Source organism: Mobula birostris, chromosome 16, assembly GCF_030028105.1.
Source record: "Mobula birostris isolate sMobBir1 chromosome 16, sMobBir1.hap1, whole genome shotgun sequence".
Classification (NCBI taxonomy): domain Eukaryota; kingdom Metazoa; phylum Chordata; class Chondrichthyes; order Myliobatiformes; family Myliobatidae; genus Mobula; species Mobula birostris.
In genome coordinates this window covers 75,706,865-75,733,394 of record NC_092385.1, presented here as the reverse complement: position 1 = coordinate 75,733,394, position 26,530 = coordinate 75,706,865, and the positions used below count along the sequence as shown (strand labels likewise).

The following is a 26,530-nucleotide window of genomic DNA, read 5'->3' as shown; positions in this document are numbered from 1 at the left end:
CTATGACTCAGAGATGCAAGGGACTGCAGATGCTGAAATCTGGGGCAACATACAATCTGCTGGAGAAACTTTGCAGGTCGAACAGCATTTGTGGACAAGAAAGAAGCTGTCATTGTTTGAGCTCAAAGTCTGCATCAGGACAGACGCAGGGTTTCGACACAACATCTTGACAATTCATTCCCCCTCACAGATGCTCCTGACCCTCTGAGGTTCTACAGCAGCTTTTTTCCTGTTTTGATACCAGTTGATTTGAAGTACATTAAGCAATTCATCCACATACACAAAATAATCTTTCCTTTAGTGTAACCCAATAAAGAATTTCCAGAATATTATCAAAGTTGCTCCCAAATTACAGTCATTTATTAATTGCTGCATTGAAGATAATACATTGTAAGCTGACCACCCTTTAATGTTTGCTTCTTCAGAATTGATGTCTAATAACAGCATTGAATAGAAATATCGTTCTGGAGGAACAATTGATTTATTAGTGCACTAGGAACGCTTTTATAGAATGTGGAAATTACTCCTGGGGGGCAGGGGGGAATGAGGCAGATGGAGGAAGTGCTGCAGATTTATTTGGGTTTTCTGTAGTTTGCTTCTTCATAATGAGGTTGTGTGTCTGATTTTTGTGCAGAGTGATGAAGGGATGTATAGGGGACCCCTCGCCTGCCCCTGCATAGATGATGTGCAGGGTTCCCCTCTTCTGCCAGTCAATGTGGAGCGAAAGATTACACTGATGGGCCAAAATCTTCATTACTTCCAGGTCAGTTTTAATTTTAATTGCAATATTTGACCATTGTTCCAACCTTGTTCAGATACCTTGCTGCAGGCAACTTAGGACAAAGTTCCAGCATGTTGCTTCAAAACAAGAAACAATCAAACTCTACTTTAAATACAAACAATGACTAGGCTGTGGCAATGAATTGCACAGAGTCAACACCATCTACTGAAGGAATTCCTCCTCATCTCTGTTCTAAAGGGACATCCTTGTAATCTGAGGCTGTGCCCTCTGGTTCCAGATTCCCCCACTATAAGAAATACCCTCTCCATGTCAATTCCAGCGAAACCCTTCCAATATCCGATAGGTTTTAATGAGACCCTCTCCTCAATGACCCAGGCTCCTGGGTTCACAACCTTTTTCTACAGATAGGGGAGGTATTTGCGGTCTTATTTGCAGTGGCTTAAGACGTTCTCCCTGGTGTTCAGCCCTGTCCAGAATCGACAGAGGGGTTTTGTGGATTGGGGAATGATGATAGAAGGTTTCTTCCCCTTTTACTTCAGGTCCAGGAATCCCCCTTCTGGGTGTTACGTGACATACTACTTTGCTGCATCAAGGCTAGAACTTCCCAACCTTCATGCCGTGGAACACTATCATTAACCAGGGGGTCCGTTGACCCGAGGTTAGGAGCCCCTGATCTAGGCAGTGCATTTGTTAAGAACAGAACTTCTAAGAAGCTTCAATTCGAATCTGACAAGAATAAGGAGAAACAAAAGGCTGTTGTATAACACACTGCAAACTCTTTGTATTGATGAGGATGGAAAGGAAGTGAGTTAGTTAAAAATGAAACTCCTATTCATTCTGATACAGGAGGAACGTTGTCTTATTCATAAATTGGTGAGACACAATCACTAGTCTTTGAAAGTTTTAATTTTAGTAGCTTGTACCCATGAGCAAGATGAACATTCGCAGTGCCTGTAAAAAGTATTTGCCCCCCCCCCGCCCCCCGCACCTTGGAAGCTTTCATATTTTGTTGTTTTGCTATTTTACAACATTGAATCACAGTGGATTTAATCTGGCTTTTTTGACTGATCAACAGAAAAAGGGCTCTTTCATGTCAAAGTAAAAACAGATCTCTACAAAGTGATTGAAATTAATTACAAATATAAAATACAAAATAAGTGTCCGCCCCGTCAAGTCCATATTTAGTAGATGCACCCCCGGCAGCAATTACAGCCTTGAGATAATTTTCATTTTGTTAATTTTGAAAGCATTCTCAGTTTACAGAACTTTTTTTTACATATGCCAAAAAACGTAAGAAATAGGAGCAGGAGTCGGCCATCTGGCTCATCGAGGCTGCTGCACCATTCAATAAGATCATGGCTAATCTGACCATGGACTCACCTCTGTCTACTTGCCTTTTCTCCCATAATCCTTAATTCCCTTACTATGCAAAAATCTATCCAACCTTGTCTTAAATATATTTACTGAGGTGACCTTCACTGCTTCATTGGACAGAGAATTCCACAGATTCACCACGCTCAGGAAGAAGCAATTCCTCCTCATCACTGTCTTAAATTTACAAATGTATTATCCTAAATCTTGAGGCAATGTCCCCAAGTTCTGGTTTCACCTACCAGTGGAAACAACCTCTCTGCCTCTAACTTAACTATCCCTTACATAATTTTATATGTTTCTGTAAGATTTCCTCTCATTCTTCTGAATTCCAGCAAGTACAGTCCCAGGCAATTCACTCTGTCCTCATAGTCTAACCCCCTCATCTCTGGAATTAACCTGGTGAACCTCCTCTGCACCACCTCCAAAGCTGATATATCCTTTCTCAAGTAAGGAGACCAGAACTGCACACAGTACTCCAGATGCGGCCTCACCAGTACCCTATACAGTTGCAGCATAACCTCTCTGCTTTTAAATTCAATCCCTCTAGCAATGAAGGCCAGCATTCCATTTGCCTTCTTGATAACCTGCTGCACCTGCAAACCAACCTTTTGTGATTCATGCACAAGCACTCCCAAATCCCTCTGCACAGCAGCATGCTGCAATCTTTTACTATTTAAATAATAATCTGATCTTCCATTTTTCCTTCCAAAGTGGATGACCTTGCAATTACCAACACTGTACTCCATCTGCCAGATCCTTGCCCACTCACTTAACCAATCTATATACCTCTGTATCTTCTGCACTGTTTGCTTTTCCACTCAATTTAGTATCATCAGCAAACTTAGATACCCTCCACTTGGTCCTCTCTTCCACATCGTTAATGGACATTATGAACAGTTGCAACCCCTGTGGCACGCCGCTCAGCACTGAATGCCAACCAAAGAAACCCCCATGGATCCCAACTCTCTGCTTTCTATTAGTTAACCAATCCTCTATCCATGCTAATTCATCACCCCAACTCTGTGCATCCTTATCTTATGGATAAGTCTTTATGCGGCACCTTATCGAACGCCTTCTGGAAATCCAAGTAAATAACGTCCATCTTTTTCCCTCTATCCACTGTGCTTGTTATACCGTCAAAGAACTCCAGTAAGTTTGTCAAACAGGATCTGCCTATGTTGTGTCTGCCTGATGGATCCATTTCTTTCCAGATGCCTCACTATTTCTTCCTTAATGATAGCTTCAAGCATTTTTCCAACTACAGATGTTAAACTAACTGACATATAGTTACTTGCCTTTTACCTACATCCTTTTTTGAACAGTGGCATGTCATTCACCATCTTCTAATCTGCTAGAACCTGCCCAGAGTCCAGAGAATTTTGGTAAATTATCACCAACTCCTCTACAATAACCTCTGTCATTTCTTTCAGTATCCTAGGATGCATTGCAACAGGACCACAGGACTTGTCCATCTTTAGGCCCACAAGTTTGCTCAGCACTACCTCTTTAGTGATAACCTATTGTATCGAGGTCCTCGCCTCCCATCACATCAGTATCATCTCTCTTTGGCATATTAGACATGTCCTCCCCCATGAATACCTCCATAAAATAGTCATTCAAAGCCTCTGCCATTTCCTCATTACCTAATATCAATTCCCCCTTTTCCTCCTCCAAGGGATCTGTGGTCACTTTGGCTACTCTCTTCTGCTTTATATAATTATAAAAACTTTTACTATCCATTTTTATATTTTGTGCTGGTTTATTTTCATAATCTATCATCCTTTCTTTATTGCTCACTTAGTGGTTCTTTGTTGCTTTTTAAAGTTTTCCCAATCTTCCAGTTTCCCACTGCTCTTGGTGACTTTGTATGCACAAGCTTTTTGTTTGATGCCTCCTTTTATTTCTTTAGTTATCTATGGCTGGCTCTCCCCACCCTTACTGTCCTTGTTTTTAACTGAAATATACTTTTGAGCACCATGAAAAATCTCTTTGAAAAGTATCTTTGATATGCCAAGGACACGGCCTAGAAGACTAGCACGCCTTCAAGGTTCTGGGATTTCGCAGCTCTGGAGGCGGGCAGCCTTGAGATTGGCGCTCCACAAGGATCTGGTGTGTCGCGGGACTACATGGAAAATCAAAAGCAGCAAGCTGGCTGCTGGCTGTGTGCCCAGAGATCCGAGTTCTTTGGGCATAGAGCTTGGAAAAAGTGACACAACAGACTTTTAACATCGTAAATCAGCGAGTTGTTTGTTATGTCTCCCCTCTCGCTGTGAAACGGAGGCACCTCTTTTTTCCCTTATTAGGGAGAGGGAGAACCTGTGGTATGTGGAATTACTGGGTGAACGAGTATTCTTTGGGGTACTGCAAGTCTGTATCTTTATTGATGCTTTACTGCACAGTTGAGTCCTCATTGGAGGGTGCCGATGGTTTTTTTTGCTGGTGAGGGGGTATCGATGCTTTGCTACTGCTTACGCATGGGAGGGAGGCACTGGGGGGGGGGGCTTTGGGGTTCTAACATTTAACTGTCATTCATTCTTTGGGGCACTCCTCTGTTTTCGTGGATGGTTGTGAAGAAAAAGCATTTCGGGATATATATTGTATCCATTTCTCTGACATTAAATGTACCTTTGAAACCTTTAAAAGTCTTCCACTGTTTCTCAACTGTCCCACCATACAGCCTGTGTTCCCAGTCTACCCTATCCAACTCCCCCCTCATCCTGTTGTAGTCTCCCTTGTTTAGGCATAATACACTAGTTTTAGATGGAACTATTGCACCCTCCATTTGTATGAGAAACTTAATGATACTGTAATCACTCTCTCCAAGAGGATCCCAAAGTACAAGATGACTAATCTCACCTGTCTCATCGCACAGGACCAGATCTAAGGTAGCACGTTCCCTTGTAGGTTCAGTAACATGCTGTTCAAGAAAGCCATCACGGATGCATTCTATGAAGTCCTCCTCAAGACTACCTTGACCAACTTGATTCACCCAATCTATGTGCAGGTTAAAGTCCCCCAAGATAGCTGCAGTTCCATTCTTACATGCTTCAGATATTTCTCTGTTTATTGCCTGTGCCACTGTAATGTTATCATTCGGTGACCAATCACCAGTGATTTTTTTCTCTTTAGTATTGCCAATTTGCTCCTTAGATATTATATCGTCTCTTACTATTGCCCTGATCTCTTCCTTCATTAAGAACACTACCCCATGTCTCTTAGCTCCCTGCCTATCCTTCTGTATTACCTGATATCCCTGGGTATTTTTGCACAGTACTGAATGTTGTGAAATTTGTTATTTTGTGGCAGCAGTAATACCAGAGATTTAGAAAAAAATTCCATACGTTACAACAAAATATAAAGTAAGTAGTGTGAGAGAAGGATAGTGAGGTAGTGTTTGTGAACTGTTCAGAGATCTGAGGGCAGAGGGGAAGAAGCTGTTCCTAAAACCTTGAATATGCATCTTCAGGTGCCTATACTTCCTCCCTGATGTTAGTAATGAGAAGAGGGCTTGTCCTGGATGACACACATTAAGATTTTTCCTTGGCGTGCCATTAGAAGTAAACAATTATCCACAGGGTTCCTCTATAAACTACACACACAATTTTCCCAAGTGTTTAGTGTTTATGTTTACTTTAGAAAAAGTGCCCAGCTTCTGAGCTGGCTGTATGCGGTCGCCATAACCACCTCTCTTTCTGTTGTCCAGCAGCCCCCTGAAGTGGATTACGAATGTGTGTTTGTGATTGAGGATCGGATGGTGGTCGTGGAGGCATTTGTGGAAAGCGCTGACAGTGATCCTACCTTCTACTTCATTACTTGTCAAGTGCACCAGGTAATATTCAAAGGCAATGTGCAGTGGTCACTCTGTGATAAACTTTCCAATTTGCTGTGCCTGGTTGCCATGGCCGCTGTTTAATATAAAGCCAAACTTCCTCAAAAAATTCACGTACTAGTATAATGCAACTGACAACAAAGCAAACCTGTTTATTTAAAAAGTACAATGTTCTGTGCCATGGCTGTGTCACGGTTAGAATGACACTATTACAGCTCAGGGCATTGGTGTTGGTGTTCAATTCCGATGTCGTCTGCAAGGAGTTTGTATGTTCTCCTCCTGAAATGTGTAGGTTTTCCTCCCACTGTTCAAAGACACTCAAGTTAGTAGTTTACTTAGTGATTGTAAATTGTCCTGTGTCTAGGCTGGGGTTAAACAGGTGGGTTGTAAATTGTCCTGTTTCTAGGCTGGGGTTGAACAGGTGGGTTGTAAATTGTCCTGTGTCTAGGCTGGGGGGGTTAAACAGGTGGGTTGCTGGGTGGTGTGGCTCGAAGGGTCTATTCTGTGCTGTATCTCTAAATAAAATTAAAAAATAATATTAACTTATTGTCCTAACCATAGAAACATAGAAAACCCACAGCACAATACAGGCACTTCAGCCCACAAAGCTGGCCGAACATGTCCTTACCTTAGAGATTACCTAGGGTTACCCATAGCCCTCTATTTTTCTAAGCTTCATGTACCTGTCCAGGTGTCTCTTAAAAGACCCGATTGTATCCGCCTCCACCACCACCGCTGGCAGCCCATTCCATGCACTCACCACTCTCTGCATAGAGAAAAAAACTGGCCCCTGACATCTCTGTACCTACTTCCAAGCACCTTAAAACTGCCCTCTCATGTCAGCCATTTCAGCCCTGGGAAAAAGCCTCTGACTATCCACACGATCAATGCCTCTCATCACCTTATACACCTCTATCAGGTCACCTCTCATCCTACGTCGCTCCAAGGAGAAAAGGTCGAGTTCACTGAACTTATTCTTGCAAGACATGTTCCCCAATCCAGGCAACATCCTTGTAAATCTCTTCTGCACCCTTTCTATAGTTTCCACATCCTTTCTGTAGTGAGGCGACCAGAACTGAGCACAGTACTTCAAGTGGGGTCTGACCAGGGTCCTATATAGCTGCAACATTACCTCTCGGCTCTTAAACACAATCCCATGGTTGTTGAAGGCCAATGCACCATATGCCTCCTTAACCACAGAGTCAACTTGCACAGCAGCTTTGAGTGTCCTATGGACTCCAAGATCCCTCTGATTCTCCACACTGCCAAGAGTCTTACCATTAATACTATATTCTGCCATCATATTTGACCTACCAAAATGAACCACCTCACACTTATCTGGGTTGAACTCCAAGAAACTTCATAGAATCAATGAAAGACCACACCCAACAGGGCAGACAAACGTCCAATGAGCAAAAGTGCAAGTACCAAAAGAACAAATAAATAAGTAAGCAATAAATATTGAGAACATGAGATGAAGACTTCTTGAAAGTGAGTCCAGGGAGCAGTTCAGTGACGGGTGAGTGAAGTTATCCCCACTGGTTCAAGAGCCTGATGGCTGAGGGGTATTAACTGTCCCTGAATCTGGTGGTGTGAGTCCTGTACCACCCTCCCGATGGCTGCAGCGAGGAGAGAGCATGGTCTGGGTGCATGGGGTAGAGGGAAGTCCCGGATGATGGATGCTGCTTTCCTGCGTCAGCTCGGAGTTTCCCATTGTTTCACGCAACAGGTTACCCTTCAGGGCAAGGCGTTGCTCTTGCTCATCTGGCCCAAAACAAAATGTGCCATTACTTGAAGTATTATTCTGAGCTCACCCATTTGGGTTGTCAGCTGAGGAAACATTAATTACCCAGTCCAGATGACTCAGAGCGTTCAATCATCAAAGATAGTTCAAATGATTTCTGAACAATGAGCTTGATAGTCGACTTATATTGAAGGGCAAATTTTAGCATGCAGATCTGCTGAAAGCCTTTTCATTATTGTCCAGCAACAAATGATGGTAGGCCTGCTTTTCGATTCTCTCCACACAGTAAGCTTTCCAACCACAGTTAACACAGTTCAAAGCATTTGACATTATTAAATCCTTGGGCTTATGACTGAAAACACTTGAAATTTCTGATAGAGGGGCAGGACTGATGTGTCAGGAATAGAACACAGAGCAGAAATGTTCTGACAGGACAGAAGCTTTCCCCAAAACACAATCTGCTTTGTTCTCTCTTTTGACAGCTGTGGGGGGACTCTGTTTTTCTGACATTTTCTGTTTTTACTCTCAAGGTTTTCATTTTCTCACTTCCGTCATTTTCTGACCTTTGCCATTACAGTATGCCTACTCCACGCTCCAACAAGAATATAATGCAACTGTATATGTCCAACGACGACCCAATTATAGAGTGGACAACATGCACGATTTACACAGTGAGTATGCCTGGTCTTGTCTGAATAAGCTTTAAAACTTAATGGAACCATTTGTTTAACTTTGTCTCCCCTTCTCCTACTTAAACCCTTGTCACAAAAGCCAGAAAGTGCAAACACCCACCAGATCAAGCAGTCTCTGTGGAGAGTGGAATAGTTCAAAGTTCATTTCTTATCAAAGTATGTTATGTTATATACAGCCTTGAAATTCATCTCCTTGCAGCCAGCTACAAAACAAAGAAATACAATGGAACCACTAAAAAAAACTCACACAAAAACCATCAAACAGCCAAGGTGCATAAACAAGAACAAATTGTGCAAACAATAAAAAAGTGAACAAATAACACCGAGAACATGAACAGCAGAGTCACTAAAAGTGAGTCGACAGTCACTGAACCAGTTCAGTGCTACATCCGATCCAGGAGCCCAATGACTGCAGACTGCAGGCCGCAGCACAAACCCAGGTTCAGTGCTGAGTGAGTGAAACTGGTCCAGGAGCCCGATGGCTACAGGCCACAGCCATGGAGCCAGGTTCAGTGCTGAGATGAGTGCTGATGGCTGCTGGTCGCAGCCACAAAGTGAGTTCAGCACTGGGCCGAGTAAACCTCACTGGGTAGTTAACAGACCATGGTCTCACCCCCCCACCCCCAGCCCAATTTGAGTTTGACTCCCATGCTACTGCTGTGATGTGTAGAAACAAACAAATCTGAAACCTCTCCTCAAAGTGGAGCAGTCCTGACTGTCAACAAAGCCACGGAGATTGTACCGAAGGTCACTCCAACCCCCATGATGGCTTTTTCAACTGTTTAGTTCAGTGCTATATAAAACAATTACAATTTAATAAAGTTAAGAATGTTTTTGAGAAAACCGTTTACTCAAAATACATTTGTTTCATATGGATTGTAGACATTAATATTAAATTAAATATATTTTTGAAAGGCTGATTTTGTTGGAGACATAAGACTGCAGGTGCTGGAATCTATCTGGAGCCACAAACAATCTGCTGGAGGAACTCAGCAGACTGGGCAGCATCTGTGAGAGAAAGGAATTGTAGACAGTTCAAGTCGAAATCTCATTGTAGGCTTCCAACATGAAAAGTCAACAATTTTGTTTCTCATACAGATGTTGTTCAGCCCACTGAGATGGGCCAAAGTAGCACAGAGGTTAGTACGATGTGATTACAGCTTGGGGTGTCAGAGTTCAGAGTTCAATTCCATCATCTCTAAATAAATAAATGAGTTCCTTCAGTAGATTTTGTGTTGCATGATACTGATTTAGTGACCGTGAACTGGCTAGCTATGTGTAAAGCTTGGGGAGTATGGAATGCATTTGGCCCGGCAGATCAGAGCGATCTGGAGTCTGTGTTCACTTGAGTTCGGCGGTGAGGTGAACTCACCGTTACACGGACAGAAGAAACAGGAGAGTGTCAACTTCAAAGTAAGTGCATGATCAAACTAACGTATGTCACCATATACAATACCAAGGCTTGTTTTCTGACTGGCATGCTCAATAAATCCATAACTGTAACAGAGCCAGTGAAAGAGCTTGGGTGTTTCACCAGTGTGCAAAAGGTGACAAGCTCTCCAAATACAGAAAGAAAGAAATAGTAAATAAATAATCAATAGCTACTGAAAACATGAGAAGACGGGTCCTTGAAAGTGAGTCCTCAGGTTGTCAGTGTGTTTCAGTGATGGAGCAGATGAAGTTGAGTGAAATTTTTGCCTTTGGTTCAGGACCCTGATGGCTGAGGGCACAATAACTTTTCCTGAACCTGGTGGTGTTGAGTCCTGACCACCTTGCTGATGGCAGCAGCGGGGAGAGAGCGTGACCTGGCAGGTTTCCCATACTCGATGTATGTTGTGGTGCAGCGGCACAGTCAGGTTAGGAGTCCCAGTGTGCTGCAATGTTCATGCAAATCACCAGCAGTATTTACTGCAATAACTTTGAAAATACATAAATGAGTATGAAGACAATGTAATGTTTGCATCAAAAAGGATTATTTAATATGGCCAACTTCATCTGTGCAGACTTGAAAGCCCTTGATTTCCTGATTTTTGGGTATTGAGAAAATTACCAAAAATATAGGAAAGTGGTAGGTCGACAGCTGATGTCCTTTTCCCAGGGTCAAGATGTCTAATACTAGAGGGCATGCTTCTGAGAAAAGATGGGGTAAGTTGAAAGGAGAATTGAGGTTGCAGAATATTTGTTTCATGCAGAGTGTCCGGTGCCTGGAGCACACTGCAAGGTACAGTAGTGGAAGCAAATATGATGATGGTATTCAAGAAGCTCGTGACTGGGCAGAGAACTAGGGGAGGGAGTAACATGGAGCATGTGCAGTCACAGGGATTAGCTTAGTTAGAGATTTAAATGCTGTTTTAATTAGCTTGCCACACACAGTGGGCTGACGGGCCAGTGGCTGTGTTCTGTTGTATGTTCTGTAGTGCTGAGATGAAGGAACAACCGTCATTTTAATGAATGCTAGCATAGATACGTGGGGTTGAATGGCCTCCTCAAGATTGTCAAGATTATATTTTCTTCTTTCCTGCTGTGGTTGTATCTGCTGTGGAGAACACAATGTAGAGAAATAGGGATTAATTTCCTATAACACCAGTGTGTTCTGCTGCCATTGATCAAGTGGGTGTTCTGAAACTTGCTCATTTAACTCTGCTCAAATCATTACAAGTAAATATCAGAGTGGTGGGTACACTTTACCTCACCCCTCCTGGCAATCAAAGGCCTGTTCCTCTGACAGAAATAAATAGTTTTAGAAACATAGAAAATAGGTGCAGGAGTAGGCCATTCGGCCCTTCGAGCCTGCACCGCCATTTATTATGATCATGGCTGATCATCCAACTCAGAACCCCGCCCCAGCCTTCCCTCCATACCCTCTGACCCCCGTAGCCACAAGGGCCATATCTAACTCCCTCTTAAATATAGCCAATGAACTGGCCTCAACTGTTTCCTGTGGCAGAGAATTCCACAGATTCACCACTCTCTGTGTGAAGAAGTTTTTCCTAATCTCGGTCTTAAAAGGCTTCCCCTCTATCCTCAAACTGTGGCCCCTCGTTCTGGACGTCCCCAACATTGGGAACAATCTTCCTGCATCTAGCCTGTCCAATCCCTTTAGGATCTTATACGTTTCAATCAGATCCCCCCTCAATCTTCTAAATTCCAACGAGTACAAGCCCAGTTCATCCAGTCTTTCTTCATATGAAAGTCCTGCCATCCAAGGAATCAATCTGGTGAACCTTCTTTGTACTCCCTCTATGGCAAGGATGTCTTTCCTCAGATTAGGGGACCAAAACTGCACACAATACTCCAGGTGTGGTCTCACCAAGGCCTTGTACAACTGCAGTAGTACCTCCCTGCTCCTGTACTCGAATCCTCTCGCTATAAATGCCAGCATACCATTCACCTTTTTCACCGCCTGCTGTACCTGCATGCCCACTTTCAATGACTGGTGTATAATGACACCCAGGTCATGTTGCACCTCCCCTTTTCCTAACCGGCCACCATTCAGATAATAATCTGTTTTCCTATTTTTGCCACCAAAGTGGATAACTTCACATTTATCCACATTAAATTGCATCTGCCATGACTTTGCCCACTCACCCAACCTATCCAAGTCACCCTGCATCCTCTTAGCATCCTCCTCACAGCTAACACTGCCACCCAGCTTCGTGTCATCCGCAAACTTGGAGATGCTGCATTTAATTCCCTCATCCAAGTCATTAATATATATTGTAAACAACTGGGGTCCCAGCACTGAGCCTTACGGTACCCCACTAGTCACCGCCTGCCATTCTGAAAAGGTCCCGTTTATTCCCACTCTTTGCTTCCTGTCTGCTAACCAATTCTCCACCCACACCAATACCTTACCCCCAATACCGTGTGCTTTAAGTTTGCACACTAATCTCCTGTGTGGGACCTTGTCAAAAGCCTTTTGAAAATCCAAATATACCACATCCACTGGTTCTCCCCTATCCACCCTACTAGTTACATCCTCAAAAAATTCTATGAGATTCGTCAGACACGATTTTCCTTTCACAAATCCATGCTGACTTTGTCCGATCATTTCACCGCTTTCCAAATGTGCTGTTATCACATCCTTGATAACTGACTCCAGCAGTTTCCCCACCACCGACGTTAGGCTAACCGGTCTATAATTCCCCGGTTTCTCTCTCCCTCCTTTTTTAAAAAGTGGAGTTACATTAGCCACCCTCCAATCCTCAGGAACTAGTCCAGAATCTAACGAGTTTTGAAAAATTACCACTAACGCATCCACTATTTCTTGGGCTACTTCCTTAAGCACTCTAGGATGCAGACTATCTGGCCCTGGGGATTTATCTGCCTTCAATCCCTTCAATTTACCTAACACCACTTCCCTCCTAACATGTATTTTGCTCAGTTCCTCCATCTCACTGGACCCTCTGTCCCCTACTATTTCTGGAAGATTATTTATGTCCTCCTTCGTGAAGACAGAACCAAAGTAATTATTCAATTGGTCTGCCATGTCCTTGCTCCCCATAATCAATTCACCTGTTTCTGTCTGCAGGGGACCTACATTTGTCTTTACCAGTCTTTTCCTTTTTACATATCTATAAAAGCTTTTACAGTCCGTTTTTATGTTCCCTGCCAGTTTTCTCTCATAATCTTTTTTCCCCTTCCTAATTAAGCCCTTTGTCCTCCTCTGCTGAACTCTGAATTTCTCCCAGTCCTCAGGTGAGCCACTTTCTCTGGCTAATTTGTATGCTTCTTCTTTGGAATTGATACTATCCCTAATTTCTCTTGTCAGCCACGGGTGCACTACCTTCCTTGATTTATTCTTTTGCCAAACTGGGATGAACAATTGTTGTAGTTCATCCATGCAACCTTTAAATGCTTGCCATTGCATATCCACCGTCAATCCTTTAAGTGTCATTTGCCAGTCTATCTTAGCTAATTCACGTCTCATACCTTCAAAGTTACCCCTCTTTAAGTTCAGAACCTTTGTTTCTGAATTAACTATGTCACTCTCCATCTTAATGAAGAGTTCCACCATATTATGGTCACTCTTACCCAAGGGGCCTCTCACGACAAGATTTCTAATTAACCCTTCCTCATTGCTCAAAACCCAGTCCAGAATAGCCTGCTCTCTAGTTGGTTCCTCGACATGTTGGTTCAAAAAACCATCCCGCATACATTCCAAGAAATCCTCTTCCTCAGCACCTTTACCAATTTGGTTCACCCAATCTACATGTAGATTGAAGTCACCCATTATAACTGCTGTTCCTTTATTGCACACATTTCTAATTTCCTGTTTAATACCATCTCCGACCTCACTACTACTGTTAGGTGGCCTGTACACAACTCCCACCAGCGCCTTCTGCCCCTTAGTGTTACGCAGCTCTACCCATATCGATTCCACATCTTCCCGGCTTATGTCCTTCCTTTCTATTGTGTTAATCTCTTCTTTAACCAGCAACACCACCCCACCTCCCCTTCCTTCATGTCTATCCCTCCTGAATATTGAATATCCCTGAACGTTGAGCTCCCATCCCTGGTCACCCTGGAGCCATGTCTCTGTGATCCCAATTATATCATAATCATTAATAACAATCTGCACTTTCAATTCAGCCACCTTATTACGAATGCTCCTTGCATTGACGCACAAAGCCTTCAGGCGCTCTTTTACAACTCTCTTAGCCCTTATACAATTATGCTGAAAAGTGGCCCTTTTTAATGCTTGCCCTGGATTTGTCGGCCTGCCACTTTTACTTTTCTCCTTAGTACTTTTTGCTTCTACCCTCACTTTACACCCCTCAGTCTCTCTGCACTGGTTCCCATCCCCCAGTTGTGAACTAACCTCCTCACGCCCAGCCTCTTTAATTTGATTCCCACCCCCCAACCATTCTAGTTTAAAGTCACCTCAGTAGCCCCCCCTAATCTCCCTGCCAGGATATTGGTCCCCCTAGGATTCAAGTGCAACCCGTCCTTTTTGTACAGGTCACACCTGCGCCAAAAGAGGTCCCAATGATCCAAAAACTTGAATCCCTGCCCCCTGCTCCAATCCTTCAGCCACGCATTTATCCTCCACCTCATCGCATTCCTACTCTCACTGTCGCGTGGCACAGGCAGTAATCCCGAGATTACTACCTTTGCGGTCCTTTTTCTCAACTCCCTTCCTAGCTCCCTATATTCTCCTTTCAGGACCTCATCCCTTTTCCTACCTATGTCATTGGTACCTATATGTACCACGACCTCTGGCTCCTCACCCTCCCACTTCAGGATATCTTGGACACGATCAGAAATATCCCGGACCCTGGCACCAGGGAGGCAAACTACCATCCGGGTCTCTGGACTGCGTCCACAGAATCGCCTATCTGACCCCCTTACTATCGAGTCCCCTATCACAACTGCCCTCCTCTTCCTTGCCCTACCCTTCTGAGCTACAGGGCCAGACTCTGTGCCGGAGGCACGGCCACTGACGCTTCCCCTGGGTAAGCTGTCCCCCCCAACAGTACTCAAACAGGAGTACCTGTTGTTAAGGGGCACAGCCACCGGGGTACTGCCTATTACCTGACTTTTCCCCTTCCCCCTCCTAACCATGACCCACTTGTCTGCCTCCCGTGACCCCGGCGTGACCACCTGCCTGCAACTCCTCTCTATCACCTCCTCACTCTCCCTGACCAGACGAAGGTCATCGAGCTGCAGCTCCAGTTCCGTAACGCAGTCCCTTAGAAGCTGCATCTCGATGCACTTGGTGCAGATGTAGACGTCCGGGAGGCTTGGAGACTCCAGGGCCTCCCACATCCGACACTGAGAACAGCAAACTGCCCTCACACTCATACTGCCCCTCTCCTCAAATAACAACGGAAAATGAATGCCAAGCCTTCCTCGCCTGTTTCCGCCTAAGCCCGTTGAGCCGAAGCCCTTAAGTCTTCACTCTGCTCCCGGCTCACTCCGCAGCCCGCAAACTCGGCTGCCCGCTCTATGAGGCTCTGTTCCTTTTAAATCTGCCGCGCTGCACTGCCCGACGTCACACGCCTGCGCAGTCCCGCCTCTCAGAACGCCGTTGGAGAAAAAAAATAACGAAAATTTCAAAAATGTCTTTCTCGGCACTTCCACTCAGACTCTCAGACTCCTTCTTCGAATCAAACCCGAAGCAGGACGTCTGCCCTTTTAAATCTGCCGCGCTGCACTGCCCGTTTTAATTTGTTTTTTTTTAATAGATGCATAGCAATTGTGCCATCTTGTGGGGCGTTTTTCACCAGTCCTGTGGAGTTTTGTTATGTTGGAACAAGGTTATCTTCAATAGATTTATCTTTGTAGCGACACTTTTCTAATTCTGCCTGGGTGACACAATAGCACATGTGGTCGGGCGTGTGCCTCTCAGTGTCAGCAACCTGGATTTAACCTGATCTCCAGTGGTACCAGAGCAGAGTTGGTATCTTTGCCTCATAACCCTGTAGATTACTCCAGGTGCTTGGGTTCTTCCAAACCCATGCAGGTTGTTAGGTTACCCCTAGTTTGTAGGTGACTAGCTGAATCTATATGATTTGAGGGAATTGTGCAGAGAATAAATGGTTAATGTAGGATGGAAAGGCCTAGATAGAGTGAATATGGAGAGGATGTTTCCAATCGTGGGTGAGTACAGGAGCAGAGAGCACAGCCTCAGACATCCCTTCAGGACACAGATGAAGAGGATTTTCTTCAGCCAGGGGTGGTGATTCATTGCCACAGATGGCTGTGAAGACAAAGTCATTGGATATATTTAACATGAAGGTTGGTAGGTCCTTGATTAGTAAGGGTGACAGAGGTTACGGGGAGAAGGCAGGAGAATTGGGGTGGAAGGGGAAAAATAAATCAGACATAATTGAATGTCAGGACAGGCTGAATGGGCCAGATGCTCCCATTCTGCTCCTGTGTCTTAGTGTAAATTGACGCTCTGATCCTATTTGCTTGAGTGAAAGGGTATTTCCGTGTGATGACTCAGTGAATTTTTAACTTGTGTTTTCCAAAGATGACCTGTTCTACAAAACAATTAGAGCAATATTTAGAGCAATAATAAACTCCAAACAGATCCTTTTCCTGGAACCACAGTTGCCTGAGTGTTAAACAAATCAAAGTAGGGCTCCTCTAACAGCAGGCATGTCTGGTTTGAATACCTTTATCAGTTTTTTTTTCTTATAGGTGAATCTTGTTCATAAATCTACTCAAATTAGGTTTCATTTTTCTTTGAAAAGAAATTTTGCATTTAAATGCTATCTTTTATGCTTAAATCTCAGAAGGCTTTATAGCTGCTTGTAAGCATTGTCACTGCTGTGTTATTGGATGTGAAAGTGATGATCGTCTGGGGAATGAACTCTGGGGCAATTGTGTGGAGAAGGTTAATGCCCTCTTGCCTCCTTTGTACAGTTACCCTATATAACTGCGCAGTGGGTCGAACAGACTGCAGCCGTTGTCAGACGGCAGACACCAAGTACTCGTGTGTGTGGTGTGGGGGAGGAAAGCCCAGCTGTGTGTATAAGGAGTCATGTGTGAACGGTGTGGAGGAGACCTGCCCAGCGCCTGTCATTAAATTGGTAAGTTCAGCTCCAACACAGAAGGTACGAGATAGCTGAACAGTGTTTCTGTGGCTATGGATAGGACTGAACAGACGCTGAGTGAGGAATACTGCCACAACCCTGGTGGAAGGATGTGACATGGATCAGCACAGGCCCTTCGCCCACAATGTTGTGCTGACTCCAACCATTTTCAATATTCCATTCTGTTTTTCTCTTGTTATCAAAGTTCAAAGTAAATGTATAATCAAAGTACATATAGATTACCACATACTATCTTGAGATACATTTTCTTGCAGATATTATAGGGAAAATTAAATTCAGCAGAATTTTATGAAAAGTATACATAAGCAAGATGTGACAACCACCAAACTTTGCCAAAATACTGAGAATGTGAATTGTGAGGAGTGCTGAAAGGGAGTCTGTCGGTCGTAGTATTAGTTCAGAGTAGTGGTGTGTGACGTTATCGACACCATTGGGATTTTTTTTGTACATGACGCTATTGCCTCTCATGGCTCACCTGGGCAATTTACTCCCTTCTGTTGTTTGAGGGGCCTCCTCGGCGAGATCGCGTCGCTTCAGTATCCCAAGAGTGGAAGGTCCTCAGTCTGTAGTCCTTCCTCACTGAGCCTCTGAGTTCACTGCGCCAAGCTTCAGTGCATCCCTCAGCGCGTACTCCTGCAGCCAGACTGTGGCCGTTCGCGGTATTCCCACCTCTCCGTGTTGGAAGACAATGTGCATGGAGATGGTGGGTCAACACGTGAGATGTGGGTTGCTGCTGAAGGCATCATGGAATTTATGTATTTCTGCACATTTTATTCCATATCTGTACTTTCACTTCTGTTTATGTTTGATATATTTCTATATTCTTGTAATTGTTGATGTTACGAACCAACAGCAACAGATATGAAAAAGTGAGACAGGGTTTATAAACAAACCACGAGATTCATTACCCTCTGCTCAAAAACATAGAAAAGTAAACAAATGACTAACTTAACCAGAAGTTAGCAGTTAGGCGACTATATCTAACAGTGAAACTTAGAAACTGTTATTAAAAAGTTCTCATCCAAGCACAGGCTTAAAGTGATAAATTCAAAAGTCCATGTGATTCATACAGTCATTAAGGAGAGACTTCCCTGAAATAACGATTCCTTCGAAGTAATGACAGATCTGCCGATCACAGCCGAGAGATGCCTTGTCTGAAGAAGTCACGAAGAAATAAAGGAACTGACCTTTTGACTGGAGGGTGGTCACTGCACAAACCTCCCTGACCTTGCAAGGTTTAACTCAAATGTGCAAACCACAATTCCTGAACGAAAACTCAAAAAGATCGATCATTCCCAAGACGCTGAAGGACATTAACTTTACCCAACTCTGTTAATGCCTTCACTCTCCGATACTAGACTGTAAAGGAAAAATAAACGTGCAACAAACAAAACCGGTGGTGCCTCCAAACATCCAACCGGCAACAACGTTGCCAAAAAAAAAGAGAACTGCGTCACAATGGCGGGCTTTTTCTTTTATACCATGCCATCACATGACCCCGCTGTCATGAGACAATTACACCATGCCCATCACATGATAATGACATAATGCTCACAAGATAATTACATCATGCTCACGGAATATGTAACATTGAATATTGTTTTTCTTGCATGTCATGCCATCACATCACAAGTTCCTAAAATAAGTATGTGGCGATTAAAGTTGATTCTTGATTCTTGTCTCATTTTGACCCAACGGTTTAAATGATCACGAACTACATGAACTTGACATCTCCCCAGTTTGCACCTAGCTAGCATTGCAGATTCCCCAAACCCATGCTCACAAAAGCTTGCAAGCTCTCACCTCCGCCTGTGCGCCTGCAGGTTCCGCGGCTGGCACAAGCTCTGTTCTGTAATGTGTTCACAAGAAGAGAGGTGTGAAGGTAACTGTTAGCACCTCCTGAGGTTCTCACACCAGTGGTCACGCTCACAGCTTGCAGACGTGATCACTGCAGGGGCAAATTTTGTTTCTGGGTTAACTTCCTGAGCAGAGTTGGTGTCATGTGTGAATACAGTGGACTTATATTTGTCTCCTTTCAGCAAGGAAGGTGATATGGCAACTCATTACAGTCGCACAAAATTGTGGGTTTTGGAGCGAGAGAGGGGGAGATCGTTTTCACAGACAGCAGCACTGGTTCCCACAGGGCTCAGAATCCACAGATAATTGCAGTGAAAGCCAGAGCAATTTTCTTTCAAAATCCCAAAAAAATGCTGGTGGAACTCAGCAGGTCAAGCAGTGTTTGTGAAGGCAAATTCATAGAACAAGGAACATTACAGCCCAGTGTAGGTCTTTCAGCCCACAATGTTGTGCCAAATCTTTAGCCTATTCTAAGGTCAGTTTAACATAGCCCTCCATTTTTCTATTGATTGTCAACGTCCCAGGTCCCTGCATCAGGACTCATGTGGGGTCTCGACCCATCAATTCGCACGTTGTCTCCACAGAAGCTGCCTGGCCTGCTGAATCCCCCCAACAGCTTGCTTTTCCTCCAATTCCGGCATTTCCAGACACAATCCCTCTCTGCGCACCCCTCTGCTCTTCCCCCCCCCCCCCCCGCTCCGCACCCCCTCCACCCACCCTTCACGCCTGGATGGCAAGGTCCTTGATGATGGATGCTAACTTCCTTTGACAGTGTTCCTTGTAGATGTGCACAGACTTGGCGAGGGCACCCCCTCACCCCCCCCCCCCCCCCGATGATGTCCTGGGCTGTATCCACTACGTTTTGTAGGAACACCATTCAAAGGCATTGGTGTTCGACATGAGGTGATGCAGTCAGTCAGTATACTCCGCACTGCACACCTATAGAGCTTGTCAAAGTTTTACAAGATGTATTAAATCTTTGCAAACTTCTATGAAAATAGAGGTGTTGTCATGTTTTCTTTGTAATGGAACTTGTAACCTGGGCCCACGACAGATCCTCTGAAATGATTAATGGCAGAAGTTTTAAAGTTGCTGATCCCTTGATGACTGGCTCATGGACCTCCAGTTTCCTCCTCCTGTAGTCAATAATCATCTCTCTGGTGTTGCTGACATTGAGTGAGAAGTGTGGTCCGATTCAGCCAGATTTTCAATCTCCCTCCTATATACCACCAGCGATTCGGCCATTGGTAGTGTCATCAGCAAACACACTGCCTTGTGGTGCACCTGCGCTGATGGAGGTTGTGGAATTGATGTTGTCAGTCCAAACTGACTGGGGTCTGCATGTGCAGAAATCAAGGATCCAGTTGTATAAGAAGGTATTGAGGTCATGGTCTTGGAGCTTATTGATTAGTTTTGATGTGATGACGGTATTGAATGCAGAACTATAGTCAATGAAGAGCATCCTGATGTATGCATCTTCACTGTCCAGATGTTCCATGGTTGAGTGACGAGCCAATGAAATGGTATCTACTGTTGACCTGTTGTGCCAGTTGGCAAATTGGAGTGGATCCAAGTCGCTTCTCAGGCAGGATTTAATATTTCATCATAAGCCTCTTGAAGCACTTTATCACCGTGGATGTAAGTGCTACTGGACGGTGGTCAGTGAGGCAGGTTGCCACGTTCTTCTGGGTACTGGTATAATTGAAGACTGCTTGAAGCAGGTGGGTACTTCAGACTGCCAAAGGGAAAGGTTAAAGATGTCATTGAACACTGCAGCCAGTTGATTAATACTGTTCTTCAGTCTTCGGTCAGGTACCCAATCTGGGTCAGATGCTTTCTCCAGCTGAAGAATGCTCTCCAGGGACTGAAATCACAGGGTCGTTAGAGGAGCTGTGGGAATTTGTGAAGATGTCTCCATGTTTTGTTGGCCAAATCGAACATAAAAGATATTGAGCTCGTCCGGAATTGAAGCCTTGTTATCACCCATGTCACTTGCTTTTACTTTATAAGAAGTGATAGCATTCTCTGATTTACGTTTGGTCTGGAATTGCCATTTCGCATGTGAGATGGCCTTCCGGAGACTGCCAGACCTGAATGCCACTGGTCTGGCCTTCAGCGGATTGCGGATCACTTGGTTCATCCAGGCAGGCGTTCCCAACATTTTTAATGCTATGGACCCCAAGGAGTTCATGGACTGCAGGTTGGGAACCCCTGGTCCACGGCTCCTGATTGGGGAAGACTCTGAATGAATTTGTGGGACACACGCATCTACGGCTGGTTTTACAAAGCCCATGACATCTGTGGTGTACTCATTCAGATTTTCTGATGAGTCCTTGAATATGGCCCAGTCCACCAACTCAAGGCAATCCGGTAGCCACCCCTCTGCTTCCTGCGGCCACTTCAATGTTGTTCTTATCTCTGGAGCCTTGCTCTTTCGCCTCTGCCTGTATGCAGGTAGGAGAAGGATAGCTAGATGATCAGATTTTCAAAAATACAGTTAGGTATGGAACGGTAGGCATTCTTGATGGTAATATTGCAGTGGTTGAGTGTGTTGGGACCTGTGGTGCTGCAGGTGATGTGTTGTTAACAGTTGGGCTGAGATTCCTTCAAGCAAGCTTGACTGAAGTCCCCGTCAATGATGTGAAAGATGTTGGGGTAGTCTGTTTCTTGTTTGCTTATCATGTCACTCCATACATTGAGTGTTTGTTTAACACTTGTCTTTGACAGCATGTAGTGGTCAGGATCATGGAAGGGAGCTTTCTTTGTAAGCAGAATGGATGGTGCTTAATCATTAGATTTTCCAAGTGGGAGAATAAGGGTGTGACAAGTTAGAAGTTCTTTTGCTGGAATAATGGGCTGGATTGACTCTTAGGCTGTGAGATTCTCTAATACACTTGAGCGAGTAAGGTCATGGTCAGTTGCACTCATTGAAAGCGTAGTTTTGCAGCTTCTGGGTGAGTGTTATAGTCATTTGTGTTATCAGGTGTTCGTGGTGGGGGTGAAAGTCAGCCAGCTTATCTCTCTTAAGCAACACCAGCCCTTCACTGTATGGATGTCAGTTGCAAGTTGGGTCGTGATGCCCTGAAGATATTTCCACATTTGTGAAATCTTTCTGTGGATAGCTGGGAGAGGAAAAGCTGTAGGGAAAAGACTGGAGGAAAATAGGTACAGCCATAGGTCATCTATTCCCTCAAGCCTGCCCCATCACGTCTGACTTACCTGCTCCTCTGCACCAGATCCTTGTCACCCTCAATTTCCTCAGCTTGAACAATCATATCTACCTCCACTTGAAAGACTTCTGAATATTTCTCGTGGGCTAGCCAACACAGGGAAAACTAAACACAAGCCTTTTACATTACTTCCCTCCATTTCTGAGTTGCAAAATATCTAATTGCTAAAGCATTATTTCCGATTTGTGTTCTATTGAAATAAAATGCAATCATATCTTCCTTTTCTTGACCATTATTCCCAATCCTGATCTGTTCCTCCACTTTCTGTACAAAGATACTACGGCAGGCGTTTTGCACTTGTTGACACAGAATGCTTATACCTTCCCAGATTGAGCCGACATCAGGACTACAGGAAGGCGGTACCATGCTCACCATCTCCGGTTCAAACTTGGGCCAGCGATTCGAGGACATCCAGAACATGGTGACAGTTGCCGGCATCCAGTGCCGTACTGACCCTCTCTATTACGAAGTCTCCACCAGGTCAGTCAGTTGCTGTTCTGATTCTTCACTTCTTGTGTCTGGGGGAGCACTGAGGATCAGCATGTCCTAATCACTTAAATCTTTACACTTTTGTTGTTCATTAACAAGAGGTGGACTTCTCTGGCAAGTCCAGCATTTGATACCCATCCTACTTGTCTTCGGGTGCTGAGCTGCCATCTTGAACCACTGGTGAAGGTATTCTCATGGCTTGGGAGTTCTGGGATTTGGATACCTTGTGAATGAAAGACCAGTGATGTACACACAGAGACCAGTTTATTAGGTATGCCTGTGCACCTGCTCACTAATACAAATATCAGCCAATCATGTGGCAGGAGATCAGTGCATAAAACCATACAAGTAACTGTTTGAGTGTGGCTATACATATAAGGGGTGATTGATAAGTTCATGGCCTAAGGTAGAAGGAGTCAATTTTAGAAAACCTAGCACATTTATTTTTCAACATAGTCCCCGCCTACATTTACGCACTTAGTCCAGCGGTCGTGGAGCATACGGATCTTGGACCTCCAGAAGGTGTCCACAGCATGGGTGATTGATAGGTTTGTGGCCAAAGGTAGAAGGAGATGAGTTATACAGCTCTCATTACACACACATGCAGTTGAACTCTTTGAGTTTGAGGTTAATAACTCATCAGGGGTGATTGATAAGTTTGTGGCCTGAAGTAGAAGGAGATGAGATGAAGGGTCTCGGCCCGACACATCGCCTGTGCCTCTCCCTATAGGTGCTACCTGGTCTGCTGCATTCCACCAGCATTTTGTGTGTGTTGCTTGAATTTCCAGCATCTGCAGATTTCCTCATGTTTGCATAAGTAAATCAATTACATATATTGAATAGATTATTTTAAAAATGTGCAAAAACAGAAATACTGTATATTTAAAACAGTGAGGTAGTGTCCAAAGCTTCAAAGTCCATTCAGGAATTGGATGGCAGAGGGGAAGAAGCTGTTCCTGAATCGCTGAGTGTGTGCCTTCAGGATTCTGTATCTCCTACCTGATGGTAGCAGTGAGAAAAGGGCATGCCCTGGCTGCTGGAGGTCCTTAATAATGGATGCTGCCTTTCTGAGACACTGCTCCCTGAAGATGTCCTGGATACTTTGTAAGCTAGTGCCCAAGATGGAGCCGACTAGACTTACAACTCTCTGCAGCTTCTTTCAGTCCTGTGCAGTAGCCCCTCCATACCAGACAGTGATGCAGCCTGTCAGAATGCTCTCCACACTACAACTATAGAAGTTTTTGAGTGTATTTGTTGACATGCCAAATTGCTTCAAGCTCCTAACAAGGTATAGCCATTGTCTTGCTTTCTTTATGACTACATCAGTGTGTTGGGACCAGGTTAGATCCTCAGAGATCTTGACACCCAAGACAATGGTTTTATCGTCAGCAAATTTGTAAATGGTATTTGAGCTTTGCCTAGCCACACAGTCATGAGCCCTTCCAGCCCAGCAACTCCTGACAACCCTGGTTTAACCCTAACCCAATCATGGGACAATTTACAGTAGCAAATTAACCTACCTTGTGCGGCTTTGGAACATGGGAGGAAACGGGGGCATTCCACGGTGTGGACATACGGGGGCTCCTTACGTGGAACTCCAGGATTGAACTCTGAGCTATAGCAGTGTTCTGCTAACTGCTACGCTACTGCGGTGTCCCTTGCAATCACCCTTTTAACACCAGCATGACTACCATTGTCCCTGTTCCTCCACGGATACAAGTGTCTAGGCACAAAAATCAGGCCCATGTTAGAGATGGAACTCATCAAATGTCATTGTGCAGAAGTCATAACTTATACTCTTTTATGACTGCAACTCCGATATCCTCCTCACAATTGGGACCAGTCCTGAGAGTGCCATTGCACTGAACAGCTAGGATAGATTTCCTGGAATTAGTATTGGTTTATTATTGTCATGTATACCAAGGTACTGTGGAAAGACTCAGTATTGCAGTTCAGCTGTACAGATCATTTCAAAGCATAAGTACTTTGAGGTAGGACAAGAGAAAAGCAGTAAGCCAATTTCAAGTTAAAGTTTAATTGTCATTCAACCACATGCATGAATAGAGCCAGACAAAACCGCATTCCTGGGTAGATTGATGGTGCATGGATGATGTCGTGGAGCCAGACACACAATGCAGAATATCGGTAGTGTGCTACTGAGCAGGGAGACAAAAAAGTGAGAATTTGGATTTAAGAGAGTTGAGCAATTGTAGTAAATAGATCTGCTGGGGGCAGATTACAAAGTGTCACTGCACTCTGATTCTAACATTCCTGGCTCGCGGTTCAAAGTGACTGGAGTATGTGTCGGCTCCTGGGAATGTCTCTCCAATGTACGAGGCTTTCTAGCGATGATAATCTGATGGGGGAGGGGTTGGTGACGGGGGAATCGGTTACCAAGACTCTTCAATGGCAGGATGCGAGTAGATTAACAGTTAGTATCTAGTGGTAAGTTAGTTTATTTTTGCCGTATGTACCAAGGTTTGTTTTGCATACCATCCATACAACAATGAATTGAGGCAGTACAAGGGAAAACAATAGCAGAATGCAGAAAAAGAGTTACAGTTAGAGAGATAGATACAATAAGGTGCAAGGTCGTGAAGAGATAGATCGTGAGGTTAAGAGTCCTTATTGTACAAGAGGACGGTTCGATAGTGTTACAACAGCGGATAGAAAATGACCTTGAGCCTTGTGGTACATGTTTTCATGCTTTGATCTTCTGCCTGATAGGATGGGGGAGAAGAAGGAATGTCTGGAGTTGATCAGGTCCGTTAACGTGTTGGCTGCTTCACCGTAGCAATGAGAAGTGTAGACAAAGTCCGTAGAGGAGGATGTTGATTTCATGATATGCTGACCCGTGTCCAGTACTCTCTGCAGTTTCTTTATGTTCTCAGTCAAACCAATTGCCATCCCAGGGCATGATACATCTAAATAGGATAATGTTTATCATGCATCTATAAGGAAATCTTAAGAGTTAGGCCAAATTTCTTCAACCTCCTGAGAAATTAGAGGTGCCTGGTGTTCTTTTGGTTGGACCAGGAGAGGCCTTTGGTGATGTTTATTTCTAGGAATCTGCATTTCTCAGCTCTCCGGACCTCCCTGTCACTGATGTAAATGGGAGCATGTCAGTGACTACGTTGGCTTTGTTGACATTGAAGGAAAGTTTATTGTCAGGGTATCATACTATGATGCTGTCTATCTGTTCCATAAATTCAGAATCAGAATCAAAATTGGGTTTATTATCATGGGCATGTGACGTGAAATTTGTTAACTTAGCAACAGCAGTTCAATGCAATACATAATATATTGCAGGATGGTCATACCGGCAATGGCCAAGACAGGAAACACGACTACGAGGAAGCTAAAGCAAACAACACTGACCGGAGAGGAATTCACGGTTAAGGTGTCATTGCGGGAAAGTCTGCAAAAACATCAGAGGGCTCAAGATACACCAGAGCAGGTCTAGATGTGGATCAATGGTGACCCAAATGCAGCGCATGGACTTAGTGTCCGGTGAGACGAAGGAGTATTCCGACCAGGAAACACCCCACAGAGCTGAAGATCTGTCCGCACCTGAGTCGCCTCAGCACCGAACAACAGACCTAGTGAGTTCCCTTTCAGCTACCCTAATCCACTTGTCAAGGAAAGACAGGATCAAATCGCCTAGATCATCAGACAATGTCGCCTGGATGCAGTTCAATGATGATCTGGACGGAATCCTGGAAGTTGTCTTAGCAGGTCCAGTACACAGAAAGATCGACTCACTCACAGCCATAGTGTACAATCTAGCTAAGGAACGATTTGGCCCAATGGAGCGGAGAAGCCAGCCGGAGTTACTGCGGCTACCAAATAGGAGGGAAACGGAGATTCGTCGTTTGAGAGGCGAATTAAAGGCGTTCAACAAGAGGTTTAAAACCAGCTCACCGGCTGAAAAAGAAGGTATCAAGGACTTAACCAGTCTGCTGTGGGAAAAGCTGTGCAAACTCCGGAGGGCAGAACATCTGCGACAGCA

At 44.3% G+C, this 26,530-nt stretch overlaps 1 protein-coding gene across 5 annotated transcripts in view; it reads left to right on the top strand.

Annotated features, from left to right (window-relative positions):
- plxnb1b (plexin b1b) overlaps positions 1-26,530 on the top strand; it is a 379,174-nt gene that overhangs the window by 275,143 nt on the left and 77,501 nt on the right. For 3 of the 5 annotated variants that reach the window (XM_072280877.1, XM_072280874.1, XM_072280875.1), the window contains 5 exons: positions 635-763; positions 5,820-5,945; positions 8,267-8,360; positions 16,755-16,921; positions 22,361-22,512. In XM_072280877.1, coding sequence (XP_072136978.1) covers positions 635-763; positions 5,820-5,945; positions 8,267-8,360; positions 16,755-16,921; positions 22,361-22,512 — 668 coding nt within the window. The remainder of the gene's footprint in view (positions 1-634; positions 764-5,819; positions 5,946-8,266; positions 8,361-16,754; positions 16,922-22,360; positions 22,513-26,530) is intronic. The other 2 variants (XM_072280878.1, XM_072280876.1) reach the window with 1 other exon arrangement.